General features: G+C 33.6%; 1 protein-coding gene across 8 annotated transcripts in view; it reads right to left on the bottom strand.

The window, feature by feature from the left end:
* The window catches only part of SNTG1 (syntrophin gamma 1), a 305,233-nt gene that overhangs the window by 103,238 nt on the left and 184,808 nt on the right, over nt 1-17,187 (bottom strand). For 3 of the 8 annotated variants that reach the window (XM_061354829.1, XM_061354826.1, XM_061354828.1), the window contains exons 5-7: nt 16,490-16,547; nt 13,919-13,962; nt 13,770-13,811 (exon numbers count right to left, since the gene is read on the bottom strand). The exons of 1 other annotated variant lie outside the window; for it this stretch is intronic. In XM_061354829.1, coding sequence (XP_061210813.1) covers nt 13,770-13,811; nt 13,919-13,962; nt 16,490-16,547 — 144 coding nt within the window. Of the gene's footprint in view, nt 1-7,185; nt 7,322-13,769; nt 13,844-13,918; nt 13,963-16,489; nt 16,548-17,187 lie in introns of all 8 variants that reach the window. 4 more of the 8 variants (XM_061354831.1, XM_061354833.1, XM_061354832.1 and 1 more) reach the window with 4 other exon arrangements.

Consider the following 17,187-nt stretch of genomic DNA (forward strand, 5'->3'; position numbering starts at 1 on the left):
GGTAACATTTACTCAGTGAATACTCGAGCTACTAAGGCACTACACAAAAGATCATTTCAGAGCAACATACACAGATATACAGAGTTTGATATTTTTGACAAGTCCCATAAGACTGATCACTTAGAGACAAAATTATTCCCGATTACAAGTGACAGGACTCATTTTAAGTTAGACTATCAGGTGATTTCTCAGACGAATGGCAACATAAGTTATCTTATAGCTATATTCAGGTTTCATTTGTTGATCCTTGCCCTACCTGCTTTCACAAGCTCACATGCTTTGGACATACAGGTACCGGAACACACAACCTCATGAACCCTGTATAAAGCATTAGTGTGAAATCTAAGTATCCACCTTTAAAAACTGATAAGAATTTATCATGTTTCAAGCCTACAGGCAAAGCAGGACATTTATATTAGATGACACGAAGAGACATCTGCACAGTTTCCTAAATAGGAAATTAATAAATTAATCAGATGTAAGCAACGAGAATAAGCATAAGAAGGTAGTAGAAAGAGATTAATGTAACAAATAATGTATTGGAAATATAGTTCACTTGTACAAAAAAGAAAAATAAAATCCATCCAGGCAACAGAGGACCAAATATAGGTCACACAGAGGACACAGACTCCTCAGTTCTTTCTTCAATGCAGTTCCAAGGTAAAAAGATGATATTGTCAGTTCAGTGATATATTTACAGTCAAGCTGGAAAAAAATAAACTGTTTTTAAACTCTGAAGTATAGCACTTGTGGAGCAGAGTACTTACAAGTGACTTTGTCTAAAAGATCTGATAACACCTTTTAGATTTTTTTATGCTCCATAATCAACTGTTTAATCAACTCTATAATCAACTAAAATGTTTAATAATCTTTCAATCAGAATAGCAGTAGAGTGCAATTATTGTGTGGTTGCATGTTTATCTTTTCAAAAGTAATATATTAAGTGCCTCAGCAAAAGGTATCAAAGCAAACACCTGAGGGGAAAAAATATGAAAGGAATAGTCTGCAGCATTTTCCTAGTTTTCTTTCATGAATCTTACCATCATTAATAAATATCACCCATAAAAAGAAAAAAAGTACTACTGTAAGTGCTTAACTTGCATTCTTAGGTCATGTACCCTAATTTTTGATTCTGTTTCACTGTAGACTTCACTTAGTGGTTATCATAGTTCATACTAAATCATTACAAGGCCATTGCTCCAATACAGAAACTATGAAAAGCAAGTGACTAGGACTTGTTAAGCCTATTAAGACTGGGAACACCTTACTCTGGAGTCCTTCACCATAGGTCAGAAGGGACACCATAGGTCCCTGAACTGAAACATTTCATACCATACTCTGAAAAATTAAAAATGTTAATTCCTTCTATAGATTCTAATACAATTTTACCATGATCTATCACTATATTGTTTGACTCATCCCAGCTGAGCTTCAGATTGTTGATTCTAAGGCAAACATTGATTCTAATTCCAGACAATGGGTCTTGTTACTGTTTCAAACCTATATTCCATGTACTACTATCGGTCTGGGACTGTGGTCCATAGAAGGAAATAAATACACAAAGATCCATTTATTAGCCATTCAGCTCTATATGACATGCAGTTCATGACAACAAGAAAATACGCATGTAAACTCACAAAAAAATCAAAGAACCAGATGACTCCAACCCAAATTCATCCCAAGTTTCATGAGCTTTTTCAGTGTATCTGTATGTTATGAGTACATGCCAGAGCTCAGAACTGCCCATCTTTGTTTTCACTTTACCTACTCCATACATGGGTCTACTTTTCTAGAATTACACAGCTACACTAAATGATCTGTGTAGTTATACAGTCTTAAAAGTCCTCTAAACTCTCATAGCTGTTCCATTTTATGAACACTATTATGTATCTAGCTGCTGGGCACCTACTCTCTTCCCGAACTAATTCATGAACATATATTTTGTAATTATATATTTAATGAGCTCCAAAACAACTGGCTAACATAAATGAGGCAAATGACTTAATAAAACCTTAGAAATACCAGTAGACCTGTTTCTAGTGTGGCTGAAACTAAACTGCATTTATTCTACAATTTTTTTAAGGGTATGTAATAGGAAACTGTAATTCTTTTGGACAATACAAAACGTTAAGATAGTTTTCTAATTGTAAATTACAACTCCATGAAATGGATAAAATCACCCCCATGTATTTAGGTAAATTACTCATCCCAACCATCAGTTAAATATTATATATCCATAAGCCTAATTCTGTTTCCAACTAGTTGTGTACATTTCATCTTCTACCATATTTGGGTAAACCTCTGTCGTGGTTTAAACCCTGTCAGCCACACAGTTATCATTGGTGCGATAGCTCATAAATTTACACAGGAACTGGATATTTTTGGGGTTCAATTTCACTGACATTGTCAAATCAAATATTGACTGAAGCTGCTTTGGGGAAAATGTGTGATCCTCTTAATAAACAAAACAAAACTACTGAAATGGAAGAACAATTTACACCATTATAATAGCATCTACAATTTTCTACACAGGTTGGCCAAAAGGGTTGCACAGCAACCTCTGTGCACTGGTGTGTACAACCAGACTGATGATAGGCTATCCCACCAGTCTACAGAAGATTTCTTATTTAAGTCACAAGGTTTTTGAACTTCATAATAATCAGAAACCAACTGTGATAGTATGCTATACTGAGATTGTGGTGATATCTTTTTACTTTACACTGCATGTTAAGGAGAATATTTAAAAAAAGCTGCCAGTACCTGCAGATTTTAAGCAACCTCCAGACACTTTGCACATTTACATTCAAGGATCTATCACATAAAATTTCAAGGGCTTTTAAGCAAAATCTAGGCCCATATTTTAATATGCAGGTAATATGTAGAAATTCATCCTACTCATCCTATAGGCACAATACCCTTGTGAATTTTATCCTTATTATTCACACAAATATAATTTTAGTGGGGTTTGGTCCAATATGATATGCAGCAAGAATAAGCCAGAACCATAATTTACTAATTCTCTGTAGAGTACCAACCAGTTCTTGGTATTGTTATTCAGACAGCAAAGATGGATAAAACCATCTTCAAATGAAAAAAAAAAAATGTCATCAGGCATTCTTTGGACTAAAAAAAAATATATATTTATGGACTAGTATACTATAATATACACCATACTAAATACTCCATCACAGATTTCCTTGACGCACTTTTAAGCAAGGTTTTGATTATGATTGAATAATTTGCAAAAAAACAGGTTATTCTGGAATGACACTTTCTGGTGATAAGATCTGCCACAGAAACACTCAGTGCTGGATATAGGCCAGAGCTTCAGTCATGAAATTACTAATAAATAAAATGGGAAAACCAACACAGCAGGTAATAATATCAGTATTTCTTATGTAGAATATTAACATTTTGCTTATGGGTTGCAACTATTATGGCACACAATTCATGACGATGCATGCATTATTCTATAAAAAAGCAAGCCTAGTGTATGAGCTATCTAGGAGTGTATGAGAAAACAACAGATTCCACATTTATAAGCTGAATTGAAGAAAAATGCTGTGTATTGCCTCTCAAAACCAACAGACACAGCAATTAGACAGGAAACCTCTGTAGAATGATTTAGAAGTCTCCATCCCCTATACAAAACTTGCATAAAATATACAGCATAACGAAAAAGACTAAGTACATTATCCACATTACATGAAGAAAAATAAAAATAACATCAGCTATATTTACAGAATAAACAAAATCATTCTGCATTTATCTGCATGATTCCTAGAGTACCCAGATAAACATAGAATAAAAATCACTAAAAATCCTTTTATGAACGGTTATTTTTCTTCTGCCAGAAGATATTATGCTAAAGCTAGAAAGCTTCAGACAGAAATAACTTTTAAATGAAAAAGTGAGAGCAAAAAATCAAAGTAAAGTTGAAAGTGGGGATATTTTTTTTCTAATACACTGTAACAGAAATTAGACAATAAGCTGGAATTAAGGTCTCCAAATTTTGCAAGTGATGTGCTCTCCTTGACAGAAGGAAATAATTCCTATCAATTTATTTGTTTTAAAGGATTCTGAGTTCTTTCTTTTCATAATCGTTCATATTGCACTTTTTTTGTTCTTGTTAAAGTAATGAACTTAAAGTGTCTGAGTTTTCTAGCCCTGATCATTAGCAAAACAATGATGCTGCCCGCTTATCTATTAAATGTGTAAGAATGCACCGCTACTTAAAACTGCTTCCACACTTCAAATTTATGAGAGTAAGTGCTCTTACAGTTATATTCTATATGAAATTTCTGACACATTTACTAGAGGTACATTTTTTTCTGCATGCAACTTCTGAAAAGATCATTAGTAATTTTCAAAATGAGTATACATTACTAAACTACATGTCAGCTACTGTGTCCCTGTTCCTTACGCTTGCAGAGTGAAAGTCATCCAGTTGATAAAGCATTTTGAAGCACATTCTTAAGTTTTTAAATCTTTTATAAAGAGAGTTATGTCTAAGATTGTTGAAAACATGGCTTTAATATTTTGTCTAGGCAGAGCCCTGGTTGTTGGAGAAAAAGAAAGATCAGTCCAGAATAAAAGTTTGCTCACGCTAATCCCAGTGCAAGCCTGGGGTCATACACACAGCTAGTGGCAAATTTCACATTTACATACTCAATATAAAATTTGCTGCTGGCAAATATGACCTTAACATTTACTTTTCATGAATAGTCACACTAATCAACCACCAACATATAAATGCTCATGAAAAATGAATGCAAAATGGTCTTAAAGAGTTTGAAATCAAATTTTAATTCTAAATTTGAATAAATATTAATGTACAAGCCTATTCCTATTTGTTCAGTTCTAAATGTTATCAACTTCACAATGACATAAAGAATAATTCTTGGACAAATCTGTATTTGAAGTAATGTTTTAGATCAATATATGCAGTTAACTCTGCTAAGATTCTTGGCAGCTAAGGATCTAATCTCTGAGAAAGATATTTTAGCACTACAGGGAGTGTGCTCTGTGGTAAAAGTTTTCAGCTGAGAAATGAGTAAGAACATACTTTCAATGACAGACTTTCGACTGCAGAATAACTGTACTGCATCTAGCCGAAGTTGAGAAAATTAGCTTGCTCTCCATAAGTATTTGTAAAAAAGAAAGCTCTCAATTTAATAAAATCCTTAAATTCATACTTTTAGGCAAATACATATATAGTTTGTTGGACTGAAATCCAGCATAGTTATCCTGAAACATGAAATTTTCACAAATAATATTGCCTCAACATTTTTAGATTCATTTTCTAAATTTTAAGGGTCTTGGCAAAACTGAGTTTGGAGGTACTCACAGTGGATATTAATTAACTGGAGGACATTTACAGATATTTTGGAAAGAAAAGAGATTAACATACAATTCCATGGAACTAAAATAAAAAAAAAAAAACAACAAAAACTAATTAGTATTTCAGCACAATGATGAAAATGTATTGAATTACAGGTTTAATAAGTTTATAGCATGAAGTCTTCATGACTTTCGAAGTTAAGCATAAATCTGATACGTTAATCCAAAATGATCAGGCTACATATCCCATTGCAACCCTTATTTTACCTTTTCTTATTTTCCTAATTAGGCAATAACTCCATGGAAATCCATTCTCGCCAGCAGTTAATTACCATTTGAGACTATAAAATCTTATAAACCCCACAATTTATAGACTATTATATATAGTGGATGTGTTTTCTGAAGAAAAAATCGCAATTAAAGAAAACCAAAATGCTTTGTAAAATTCTGTTACATTGCTGCTAGGTGAGTATGTCAGAGCATCATGAATTCACAAACTACAGACTTCGCTTTTAGAAAGTCTAGGTCCCTCAAACCTCAATAGTTCTGGTTTTACAATATTCTATGTGCTGTCAGTTTCTAAAAAAATTCAGAAAATAAGCAAAACAGAACCTATGTATCTCAAAGCTGCCTAAAAATTTTTATACAGAAGGATGATTCAAAAAACACACTCCGATTTGGAAAACAGTCTTCTGCTGAGATATAGGTATTTTGTGTTTGACACATTCTGGGATATTAAAAGCTGTAGTCATAGAATTAAAAGTAAAAATTTAACTGTTGTGGTATTGCCAAATTCCAAAGCTCCCAGTGTTTCAACTGGAAAAAGAAAATAATACTTTGTCTCACAGATTTGTTGCTGACATTGTTGTGCAGGGGATTCATTTTACTCTAAAGCTTCGTTTATCGATTGATGGAAAGATGCTTTATACAGTCTGTAAAACCTTGTAATCTTTCAGGACAAAAGATGTTTAAATTAAATATTTTATCTGTAAGCATTCATTATGGCAAATGCTATCGCTCACCAACATTTCTCAGTGGAATCAGTGATTCAGAAAGTGTACGTTATGACCTGAAGAGCACAGGGGATTTTGAATGTGTTTTTTATTAGATTTTTCATGTAAACATGACTGAACAAAAGATGTCAAAAAATCTTAAGATGACTGAGATGTGGTGAAGATTTTGGGAAACATGTCTGTTATTCCATTTATGTAAATAAATTATTCTCAGAATAGTATATGAAGCAAAGGCATTTCAGAGAATCCAGAAATATCCTCAGTACTTTCTACAGCACACCAACATATTAAAATATGGAAGTTTTTTCATGTAGAGCATTTCTTTTTAATGGGTTAGCATAATTAGAACCTTTGAAATACTCTGACTCACTACTGGCTTGACAAGGGCATGTGAAGTGAAAGAGAGCCATGTACATTTGCTAGACCTCATTTAAAGATAGATGTAATTATCTTGGTAATGCCATGTTAGCCTTAGCAGTGACTATTTCCCATTTTGATCAGAAAAGTTTTAACAGCACGCGGAGGCAACAACTCCTGCCGGTCTCTGCACTGAAATCTAAAGAACAGGTAACCTTTTTAATTTTTAATGAAGACTTTCTTCCCTCTGTGATCACACAAGCACCAGAACTTTTCTTGGTATCTGTGAATCTGTTACCACTGCAAGCTGTTATACTGGCCACAGTCTTGCAAAATAGTTGACAGGAAACATATAGTACCAAACTGAACTTGTAGAAAGACATTGGTACTATCATGACAAAAGGAAAAAAGAATACGTTTAGAAATAGGCCCAGTGCTGACAAACAGATACCGAAACACCAGTACCATACTGTACCATACTAGTGATTGAGAAGTATGGGGTGGGCCATCTGGAAACCTCCATGTATCTGGCTGGAACAGTCCAACACTGAATACTATTGAAAAATCTATAAAGTCCATTCTCCTTTCCTCTTCCTCCTCCACCGAACAAACTGTCAAAAGACAAAGACCCATTGTAAAAAAGAAACCTAAAAATATGTACAGGTTTTAGATAACCCCTGGATAAATGGTTTCTTCCTGGCACCCATCTGATTTTACTATAGCCAAAACAATGACAATTCTGAAGAGTTAAATCAGGTACTGTAACTGCTGGAAAAATGTCAGAAGACTCTGTGTGTGCACATTTGCACTTCTTTAAGCACACCTCTTTGTTCTGACTCCTTCTGGCTAGCTAAATCAGTACGCATGCTCTATTTTGTCCAGTATGCTCCCTTGGGCCCACATCAAACCATAAGAAATAGAGAGGCTGCTTTTCATAAGTGAGTATTTGCTTTCAGTCTATATCACATGGTTGTTATCTGTCTAAAGAAAATACATTTGTTGCCAGTCTTTAAAGGTAAATAAATTTTTTATTAATAGTGGCTAGGAAAGATAATTTTCATGCCTATAGAAAGTTTCAGTTTTCCTACATTAAAGTGGAGTCTTTTTTTGTATGTTTATTACCACTGCCTTTTGGAGGGTTTTGATGCTTTTTATGCCATTCCTGTCTATTCCTACTAGATTATTATGGGCTATTTATTGCAATCAAAAAAACCCCTCAAACCCCTAGCTGCAGTGGCCTGTGTTTTTTCTAATATATACCACAAAAAAAAAAAAACAAAACAAACCAGAATAAAAATCACTGGGACTCTGGTGCTCTATTAGAAAGCCAGCCCCATTTTCTTATTTTTTAATGATCGTGAAGTATTGAATCTATGCACAGCAAAGAAAAAACTGAGTCCCTCTACCAAAGTCACACAGATACAGCTCCAAAAGTGGAAGATGCTATGAAGAATCTTAAAAAAAAAAAAAAAAAACCAAAAAAAAAAAAACCTTTCAAAAAGTTCTGGAGGGTGAAACACAGAGAGGTACAAGCAAATATGAAAATATTTTTATTTGCTGCCCAAAGAAACCTGAGTCATTATAGTAAAATAATGATGTAAACAAGGTCACAAACAAAGCATGTCTGATGGTACTTGCTTTAAATCCAGTACTGCATGACAAAGGAGGAGCCAGTGGCAGTTATCTGAAAGATGCTGCACCATAACTGGTGATTTGAGGACTATAACTATGTAATAACCAAATAACAACATTAGTCATATAGGCATGGTATTAGTCATGCTGGCATGTTCGACTATTAAAACTTGGTAGCAGTGATGAGTAGTTTTAAAATTACTAATATAGCTACAGATATCTTGAGAAAAATAAATGAAAATACAAATCACGAAGCCAAGCAACACATGATGGTATTTTAAAAGTCTAACATCATAAGGCTTGAATAAATTCAAGACTTTACAGAGTTTGATACAAAAAATATCTAAATTAAAAAAAAAAATAGCTAAAACTAGATTAGAAAAGCATCTGAATACACGTTAAAAACACTACTCTAGGATGTCACTTAATCCAAGGAACGTCCATCACACAGGAAAAACAGTGAACTATTTACACTTGGTAAATTCTTTTCTAGTTGACGGGCTCTTCTTTCAAATTAATGCTGAAATAATTGACAGATTATTATTAGATCCATATTTAATGAACAATAAAGATGTCCAATAACAGATATTTTCATTAATCCCACCAGGGCAGTTAACGTGACATTAGCACATTATTTATTTATTTATTTTTACCTAAGTCTCAAATAGCAATGAGAAGCTGTATGGAAAAAGTAATAACTTGGCCTCTTCTTATGAAGGAAATACAGGATTAAAAAAAAAAAAAAAAGAAAATTACCTTTCATTTTTAAATTGAAAAGTTATAAACTTCTGATTGATTATAGTCTTCTCTTAGAAATGCTGTCTAAACAGCTCCAGGATTTAAGGTCATCATTCAGTCTAGAGGGGAAAGGATTAGATGGCTGTGGTATGAGTTACACAGTACAGAATCTCTGCCACATAATATAAGAAGGTGATAATCTGTATTTGCAGGTTGCTGTTGCCACTGTCACCAAACAGCACAATTTTAGTGTAGAAATCTTTATCTGTAGAGATCCTTAAGTACTTCATATAATTCAGGGAGCTAAATCTGATAATAGCCTAAGTCTCTATTTCACAATTAAGCAAAAAAAAAAAAAAAAAAAAAAAGAGAGAATATAAAAACATAATTTACCAAAAGACACATCCACAAAGTAAAGCTGGACTGAGATTTCAGATCATATTGTTTCCAGTCCTAACTTACAAATACATCATGCTTGTTCTTTTGCTTAAAGCCATTTACAAAAAAGATTACTTAAGCTATTTATAACGGGGTTTAAACATCAGTTTGAATGAAATCACAATTTTAAAACAAAACAAAACAAAAAAACAATCGAGTGAGTTTCATCAGCTGCACATTTAAGCAACAACAAGCCATACACTGTCTGTTTCATAGAACATGTATGACTCATGGACAGCTGGCACAGTTATGGCCCTGTTATAAATGCATAGAAAACGGGGAGGCAAAAGATACAATGCAGTGCATATGGACATCACATCAGGTCATTCTGCTAGAAAATGACGCCTTTGCAAAATGCAGCTGATGGCTGGATTGAAACACAGTGCTGCATATTGTAGTTAGTGCTACATAAAAATCCTCCAAAGTCTAAATATCTATGCTGTCTTGATACCTACCTACATACCTCTGCATGAGCTTTTCCTGTTGGTTTGCAAGGAATGTATGAATACCACATTAACTGGTACATAGGAACTATTTTTCATTAGAAAATATTCCCTGAATTTTTGCCAAATAATAAATAACAAACTATTTCATATCCATAGTAATTTAATTCTGTTTCATTTCCTAAGAAAAGAAAAGATACAAAGATCCAAAGAAACACCAGTGACATCCAACCATAGCTGTTGGTACTATCTGAGATGCTTTATTCACTACTTTAAGAACAGAGGCAAAATGTCCATGTGTGCTACAAGAACTGCATTATGTTGGTGATTGCAAATCTATCTTTGTTTTACGTTTTGACAATAAATGGAGGTAAGTGCTACAGTATATTAGTTTCAAGACTACAAATATATTAGTTTCTAGCCTTATCAATACTCATATCAATTGTGAGCCCTTCAAAGACTAAGTGTGTGGATTGACAAGTTATGCCTTATTGGACCATTTTAATTAGCCCACGAGAAGCCTAAACTCAAAGGTTTGTTTATGCATAATCCTAATTTCAGCCTTTAAAATGTCTTGCTGTAAGATGTGAAGGACAGTCTACTGGAAAAAGAACAATTAAGAAATACAGAGTAGAAAGCACAGACTCATGTAAATTAACAGATATAATGGATTCTTCTTACTTCTACATTCAAGTTCATACTTCATTTTTGGAGTCAAATTGCCAGTATGATTTTGAGAGATATTTTTTAAGAGAACTGCTAGATATTTTTTTTTTCCTCAAGCTCTTTCCATGATGATATGTTAACACAGAGAGCATGTATGTATTTTACCATAGCAGAGAACTAAGACTGAGGCAGTGTTATTCTGTACTCCAATGGGAGCCTTTACAAGCCATGACAACAAACTTTCAGCCTCTGATAAAAACTCATAATGTGCTTTCACAATATGAGTAACATCTCACCTCTAGAACCAGAAACCTAAGTTCAAAATTAAATGATTCAAGCAAAGCTAAAAAAATAAAAAAGAAAAATCAGAAGGAATGGTGTAGAGGAACAGTAAGAATTGACTAAAACCTACCTATCCAGTCTAACAACAGTCTTACCTACCTGATCTGCTTACCTATATCTACCTATCTCCTTGTGAGATTCAGGCAATTATATGTATTTCGTTACTAACAGGCTCTATTAATCACTGAACACTATATCATCAGATCTAACAACCAATGGAAGACAATAAAGACAACAAAGGAGTGCCCACAAGTGTTAAGCTAACCAAGTTCACTCCATACTGGGGAAAGATTCTCCCTGCTATGAAACATGGCACTAATTTGATACAACTACTTGATTTTGAAATTCAAATAAATTTATATGCATCAGTAAAACATGGTGATATACCAGGGCCAACTAAACGTCAGTATAAAACAACAGGCTGCAGTGATTATGCCACAGGTCTTTTCATGCTTTGAAGATATGACATATGCTTAAAAAGTTTCTGCAAGCAACAAGACATTTTTTTATTTTGATGCACACTGCCAATAAAAGTCTGAATTTTCTACAGCCATCTTCAGATTTACACACTGAAAAAAAAAATAAAATCTATGCTGCTTTAGAATGACCAAGACTTTAATACAACCAAGATCACTAATATATTCTCAAATATGTTACCTACTAAGTCTTAATTAGTTACAGAAAAAATCAGAAAGAAACAAACCTCTGAGCTCATGTACCTTACACTGCCATTTGAAAAATAGCTAGATGCAATAAGGACTGAAAATCAAGTTTCAACTACTGTTCATCTCCCTGCTGTGAGCAACTATGCTCCACAAGAATCCCATTTTCTCTGTTACCTTCAGATTAGAGTTACAGATCCTGTATTTGACAAAGATCCTACAAGAGGGAAGTGACAGAACAATTCAAACTGCAAAGGGCATGCTGCAGACAAAATCCCACCTAACTCCTGCAGGCAGACCAGTTCATGTAGTTGCCCTTTACTCAGTGCTAGGACTAAAGCCACTGATTACTGCACAAGGAATAACCACATCTATCATTACTATAGCTGGCTTTGCCACAAATGTACTCCATAACTATGTAATTTATGATAGTGAATGTGTCTAAAAAACCTCCAGATTATCAGAGTTTTGCTTTTCGTATTTTCTATTTTATGTTTCTAACTCCTCTGTGTATTTGAGTTTATAAAACGTTGTACAGACATTTTATCTTATTTAAACATTGCTCAATATTTACTATTAATTCTTAAAAATTATTCTTAGAATAAAGATTTATCTGCTTTTTAAACTCCTAAAATACTTGCACATAAACAAATCAACATTCAAAACTGATAAGAGACTTTTTTTTTCTATTATTTAGAGAAAATTATCTATATGGAGTTTGAGAAGCAGATTATGTTGGGCAAACAAGGTATAAACCAAAATTTAACATGATGGCACTTGCTACTCTGTCAATATGCACCTTTTGGCTTTTCCAAAATCTCTTCAATCTGACCATAAATAGCCAACAGATTTATGTATAATTTTAATGGTTCAGAGATTGTCTCAGAAAAAAAGAAAAAAAATAATCCTGTTCTTACCAGTTTTCAATATACCTTTGAGTGAGCAAGTCTACACTTTTTTTTTTCCTCATGTCTTGAAATTTCAACAGCCTATTGAAATCCCATTGAGAGATTAACCAAGTAACTGTGGTAAGCTTATAAAAGATTAAAAGCTGATCACTGTTGCACAGCCAAAACTTAAAAGTACTATAAATATTACTATTAGCCAGTGTATATGGAAGGTGGCATGATGAAGGCTCTGAAGAATGAAGCATGATTTGCAGCACAAATTTCCAACATGAAACCACGGAAGCACTCTGAGGAATAGTGCAGTGATTACTCTTTCAGCCAGCAGTAACTTGCTCATAAGTACTTCATCTTTGTTAATATTTATACCCAAATGCCATATGTTCAATGATCTGGTGTATAATGGAATGCTGTATGAAATCCAGAATAATTTACTGGCAAAGTAAATTTTAGAAAAGTAAACTTTCAAATATATCATTATTACATTATTTTAAAAATATAGGTACAAATTCTATGGAACTACACACAATTTAAAGATAATTTCTTTTGTAATATTCTCATTTCTGGCATTCTTTTCTGAAATACAGGTCTTCCTACTTCTGAAAGCACTAAAAAAGAGTCAAATATAACAAATGTACATGATACTTTTAGCAAAGCTGACTTACCAAGGGAACCATTCTACCATAGCTCTGAAATACACACGGCTGCTCTAGAAGGAACCTCCTTAATACACTGTTATTCTAAACGATATTGATAACTGCTTAACTGAAGGACGAGAGCACCCTCATAAGTAACAGACAGAGAATTAAAGGCAGATGAATTGTTTTGTTTCAATGTTTAACTGGGATTAAAACCAACTAATCTGCAAATCTCAAACGTAGTGTAAATTACAGCGTTTGAAATTAAAATGACCACACACAATCAGAAAGGTGCAGCACTGCTGAAATTTGATAGCTATAAGCCAGAAGAAATGTTGGAATATGTACATCTAAAATCTCCATAATAAAATAACTGCCTTTAATGTAGAAAAGCCCGAGAACAGCAATTACATCAAACTTAGGAAGAAAAGACTGAATTAAGATCTTAAGCTTCTTGCCATGCTAGAAGGTACAGACATACTTGTCTAGAAATAACAATAATACAACTGATACCAGCAGACTGCAATCAGTGTGCACTACCATCTCAATTACTACAAAAGAAAAAAAGTTAGACAAAAAACCCCAAAATGCTCACCACTTCTTCATGTCTGCATTTTCTCACATTAATTCCATTAATCTGTTATTAAAAAGATAAAGAGAAGACTTACTCTACATTTCATAAGCATACATTTCATTTCACTTTTCTAGAAAAATATAAACAAAATAACTTGCAATTTTACTCACCTGTAGAATTGCATCTCCTATAAAAAGCAAACCTGAAAGTTCAGCTGAAAACAGAAAGCATATTTTTTACTTATTTTGTAGAAAATATCCTACATTTTGTGTACATGTATTCCTATTTAATGTTTTTACATAATCTTTTAAAAATTTAAACAAAACCCTAATAAAATACCCAACAAGCAACTTCCAAATAAATTATTTGGATGTTTTGTTTGTTTTTTTAAATCCGTGAATACTGGCATATCAGTGTTACACAGCCCAATATGAGACTATGAAACATCTTCCATCAGTCATTAACACATTTCAGGCCATTATGGTGAGGTATGGCATACTTTTCCTAATAGAAAATGACTGCAGGACTAGGTCCTATTTGCCTGTGCGAGACTGTTTCTTACAGACTCCAAGGAAAAAGCAACAGGGAGACTCCAGAGCTACGTATGAATGACAAATTTAACTTGTAAGCTTTTACCAAAGACACCTTAGAGCCTGCATCTTTGGTAAACTCTGTGGAGATTTATGCTGGATAGCACTTTATACGCTGAAGAGCTAGATAATCAGTGTATTGTACAAAATCACCAGACAAATTGAGTTTTATTTTTAAAACAAATCTATACCTTATAAATCACAAGGAAATTTATAAAATCTAATTTTAAAGTTGCAATTTTTAAATATTGAGCTATCTAATGAAAATATTTTATAAATACACAAGAAATATAACAAGATTATTTAAGTGTCTATAAAGAAATAAATAACCCCTAACATGAGAACTAAGGAATGTTAAGAGATTAGATGGGACTATCTATACTATCCCAAAACATCACAGAAGACACTTCCTAGAAAAGACTTGTATTTACTTGAGTTGTAAAACTATAATCAATATTGACATAAATTATAATACTCCAATATGTGTTTGAAGGACTGTTCTTATTAGATATATGTAATGAAGGATGCTTAAATTATTGGAGGATTGACATTTTAATTTATTTTTTTTTCTTAAATAAATGCATATCTCAGTATCCGCCAGATACTGTGCTTACATGTACTAACACTTCACATACAACCAAATCTGCCAGCCTAAGCTCCTTACATGCATCACTAGTTTTAATAATTGGATCAAATATCACATTCTTTTTTAAAGGTCCAAAGAAAGAGCTGGAGTCAATAGGGAGGAGGGCAGAACCAAGCCTGCAGAATTTTGAGGTATAGCCTCTGGGTTAGACAGCGTTTTCTGTATCTGTATCCCTAGTACAGATGCATAGCATGATATCACAAGACAGTTGTACAAGAGATGTCCCTCAAAACTAGCTCTAAACATCAGCAGTATGTTTATGAAAAGCAGTAATGGAGATTATACCCAGATAGGTATTGAGGTTAGAGAAAACGTATCAGTGACTGCAGCAGAAAAATGATAAAAAAGTGTGCACTTTTGTGTGCTCAGTTAAATTTCTTTTTTATTTTTCTGCAGTCCTTAATAGCATTTTAATAGCTAGTGTAGGTAATATATGCCACACTATTATGTATTACATTCTGATATGTACACTGAACAGTCACAAGTATAACTTCTTAAAGTTAACCTTATTGCCTTCCTTAGGGGCTCATTCCATGCTGCTCTATAGCCTCCCTACATACAACTTTCACGTCTGCCTTTCAGGGTTGGCTTTCAGTTCTCAGTATCCTGATCCCTCTGTACCTCTCTTTCTCTGTTTGGGTAATTCTGAGAATGTTTTTTATGCTGGTATGTTTTAACTATATAGAATCAGGATCCTAAAATTACTGCATAACAGATGGAAGCAAATACTTCAAAGTCTGCACTTCTGACCTTATACAAATGTACACAATACACACAAACTTTAAATACAGACATTAAATACCCAGCGCTAGTACTGTTTCACAACCTTCATCCCTCATCACTGCACACATCATGAGCTGTTTAACCATTATCCATCTTCCTAGTACATATTACATCAGTCCAGTAATTTCAAAACATTTCCAGTCAAAAACAGTACTTCAAAACCAATTCAGCACCAGCTCTGCCCATATTAAAAATGAATACTTATGCAGCACCAGTTTTTCTATGTATGAGTTGCTGCAAATGCTTAACACAGCACAGCATCTAACAACAACACAGGGGTATTATCAAGGTTCTGTCATTACCCACCCCTGTCCAAGTACTACCCTACTAACCAGTATAAAAATACATGCATTCTCTTCTTGTGTTACCATGCTTTAATGGGCAAACATTTGATCTACTACAGCTTCCTGGCAATAATCATTTGGAAATAAAAGCCACAAAAGTTAAATCTGTTAAGCAATTTTATTTTCTAAATACCTTATTATTTCTCTCCTTAAAAATAATGCCTTACAAGAACTCTTTAAAAAAAATAAAATCATGTAGAACACCGTTTACAAAATATTCCAAATTACGTACTTTTTCAGAGAACAGTTCTGAGGACAGAGATCATAATAACATGGAGAGATAAAGCATTTGTTTAACACTTCCTGAAGAATCTCAAGACTTAATGCACTGGGTTATAAGTAGCACATCAAAACACAATGTACTAATCTGACACCCACCTCTTTGTTCTTTGGAAATCTTAGAAATGACCACTGGAATATTATGTTCTGCTCCACCCTGAAAACAGAATAAATGGCAATTTTGTCAGTCACTAGGAACAGCTCTTTATTAAGTTTACCCTTTCCCTATCTGTAGGTTTCAGAAAGACTGAGAAAATAATTATTCTGCATTTCCTTTTTCTTTATAAAAACCCAAAAGCAAAATCAAAACCAACCCAAACCACAAACTAAACAACCAAAAACAAACAAACAAAAAAAATCCCAAACTTGATTGGGATTAATTCCTTATTGCCTCTCATAAAGAAGTTCTCAGTTGCTATCATCAGCTCAGGAAGTGATTTGAATGTTGTTCAAACCTCTACAAGACTTAAAGAAAAAGAACATTAGTTACTGTGAATTCTGGAGAGATTAATGTATGAAATTGTGCCCTGCAAAAAGCAAAATGGACATTGCATTACAATGGCAGCCATGCTGTGATCAGTTTTCATGCTGGCAAGAAACAGGTAAACAAAAGCCCAAGAAAAGCAAGTTTGGACTTTTCATCTCAAAGGTAGCCTTTATTTGTTTCTGTCCCTCCTACACAAGCACAAAGAGTGAGCAAAGCAGTGGAATAAGTAACAAGAAACCAAAAAGGAAACCTTACAAAATGGAACAGTAGGTATTCAATAAATGGGGGGAAATAAAGGAAAGCTAGACAG

This window comes from Neopsephotus bourkii, unplaced genomic scaffold (genome assembly GCF_033783945.1).
Source record: "Neopsephotus bourkii isolate Nb327-2 ecotype Australia unplaced genomic scaffold, CSIRO-AGI_Nbou_v1 NB_753, whole genome shotgun sequence".
Classification (NCBI taxonomy): domain Eukaryota; kingdom Metazoa; phylum Chordata; class Aves; order Psittaciformes; family Psittacidae; genus Neopsephotus; species Neopsephotus bourkii.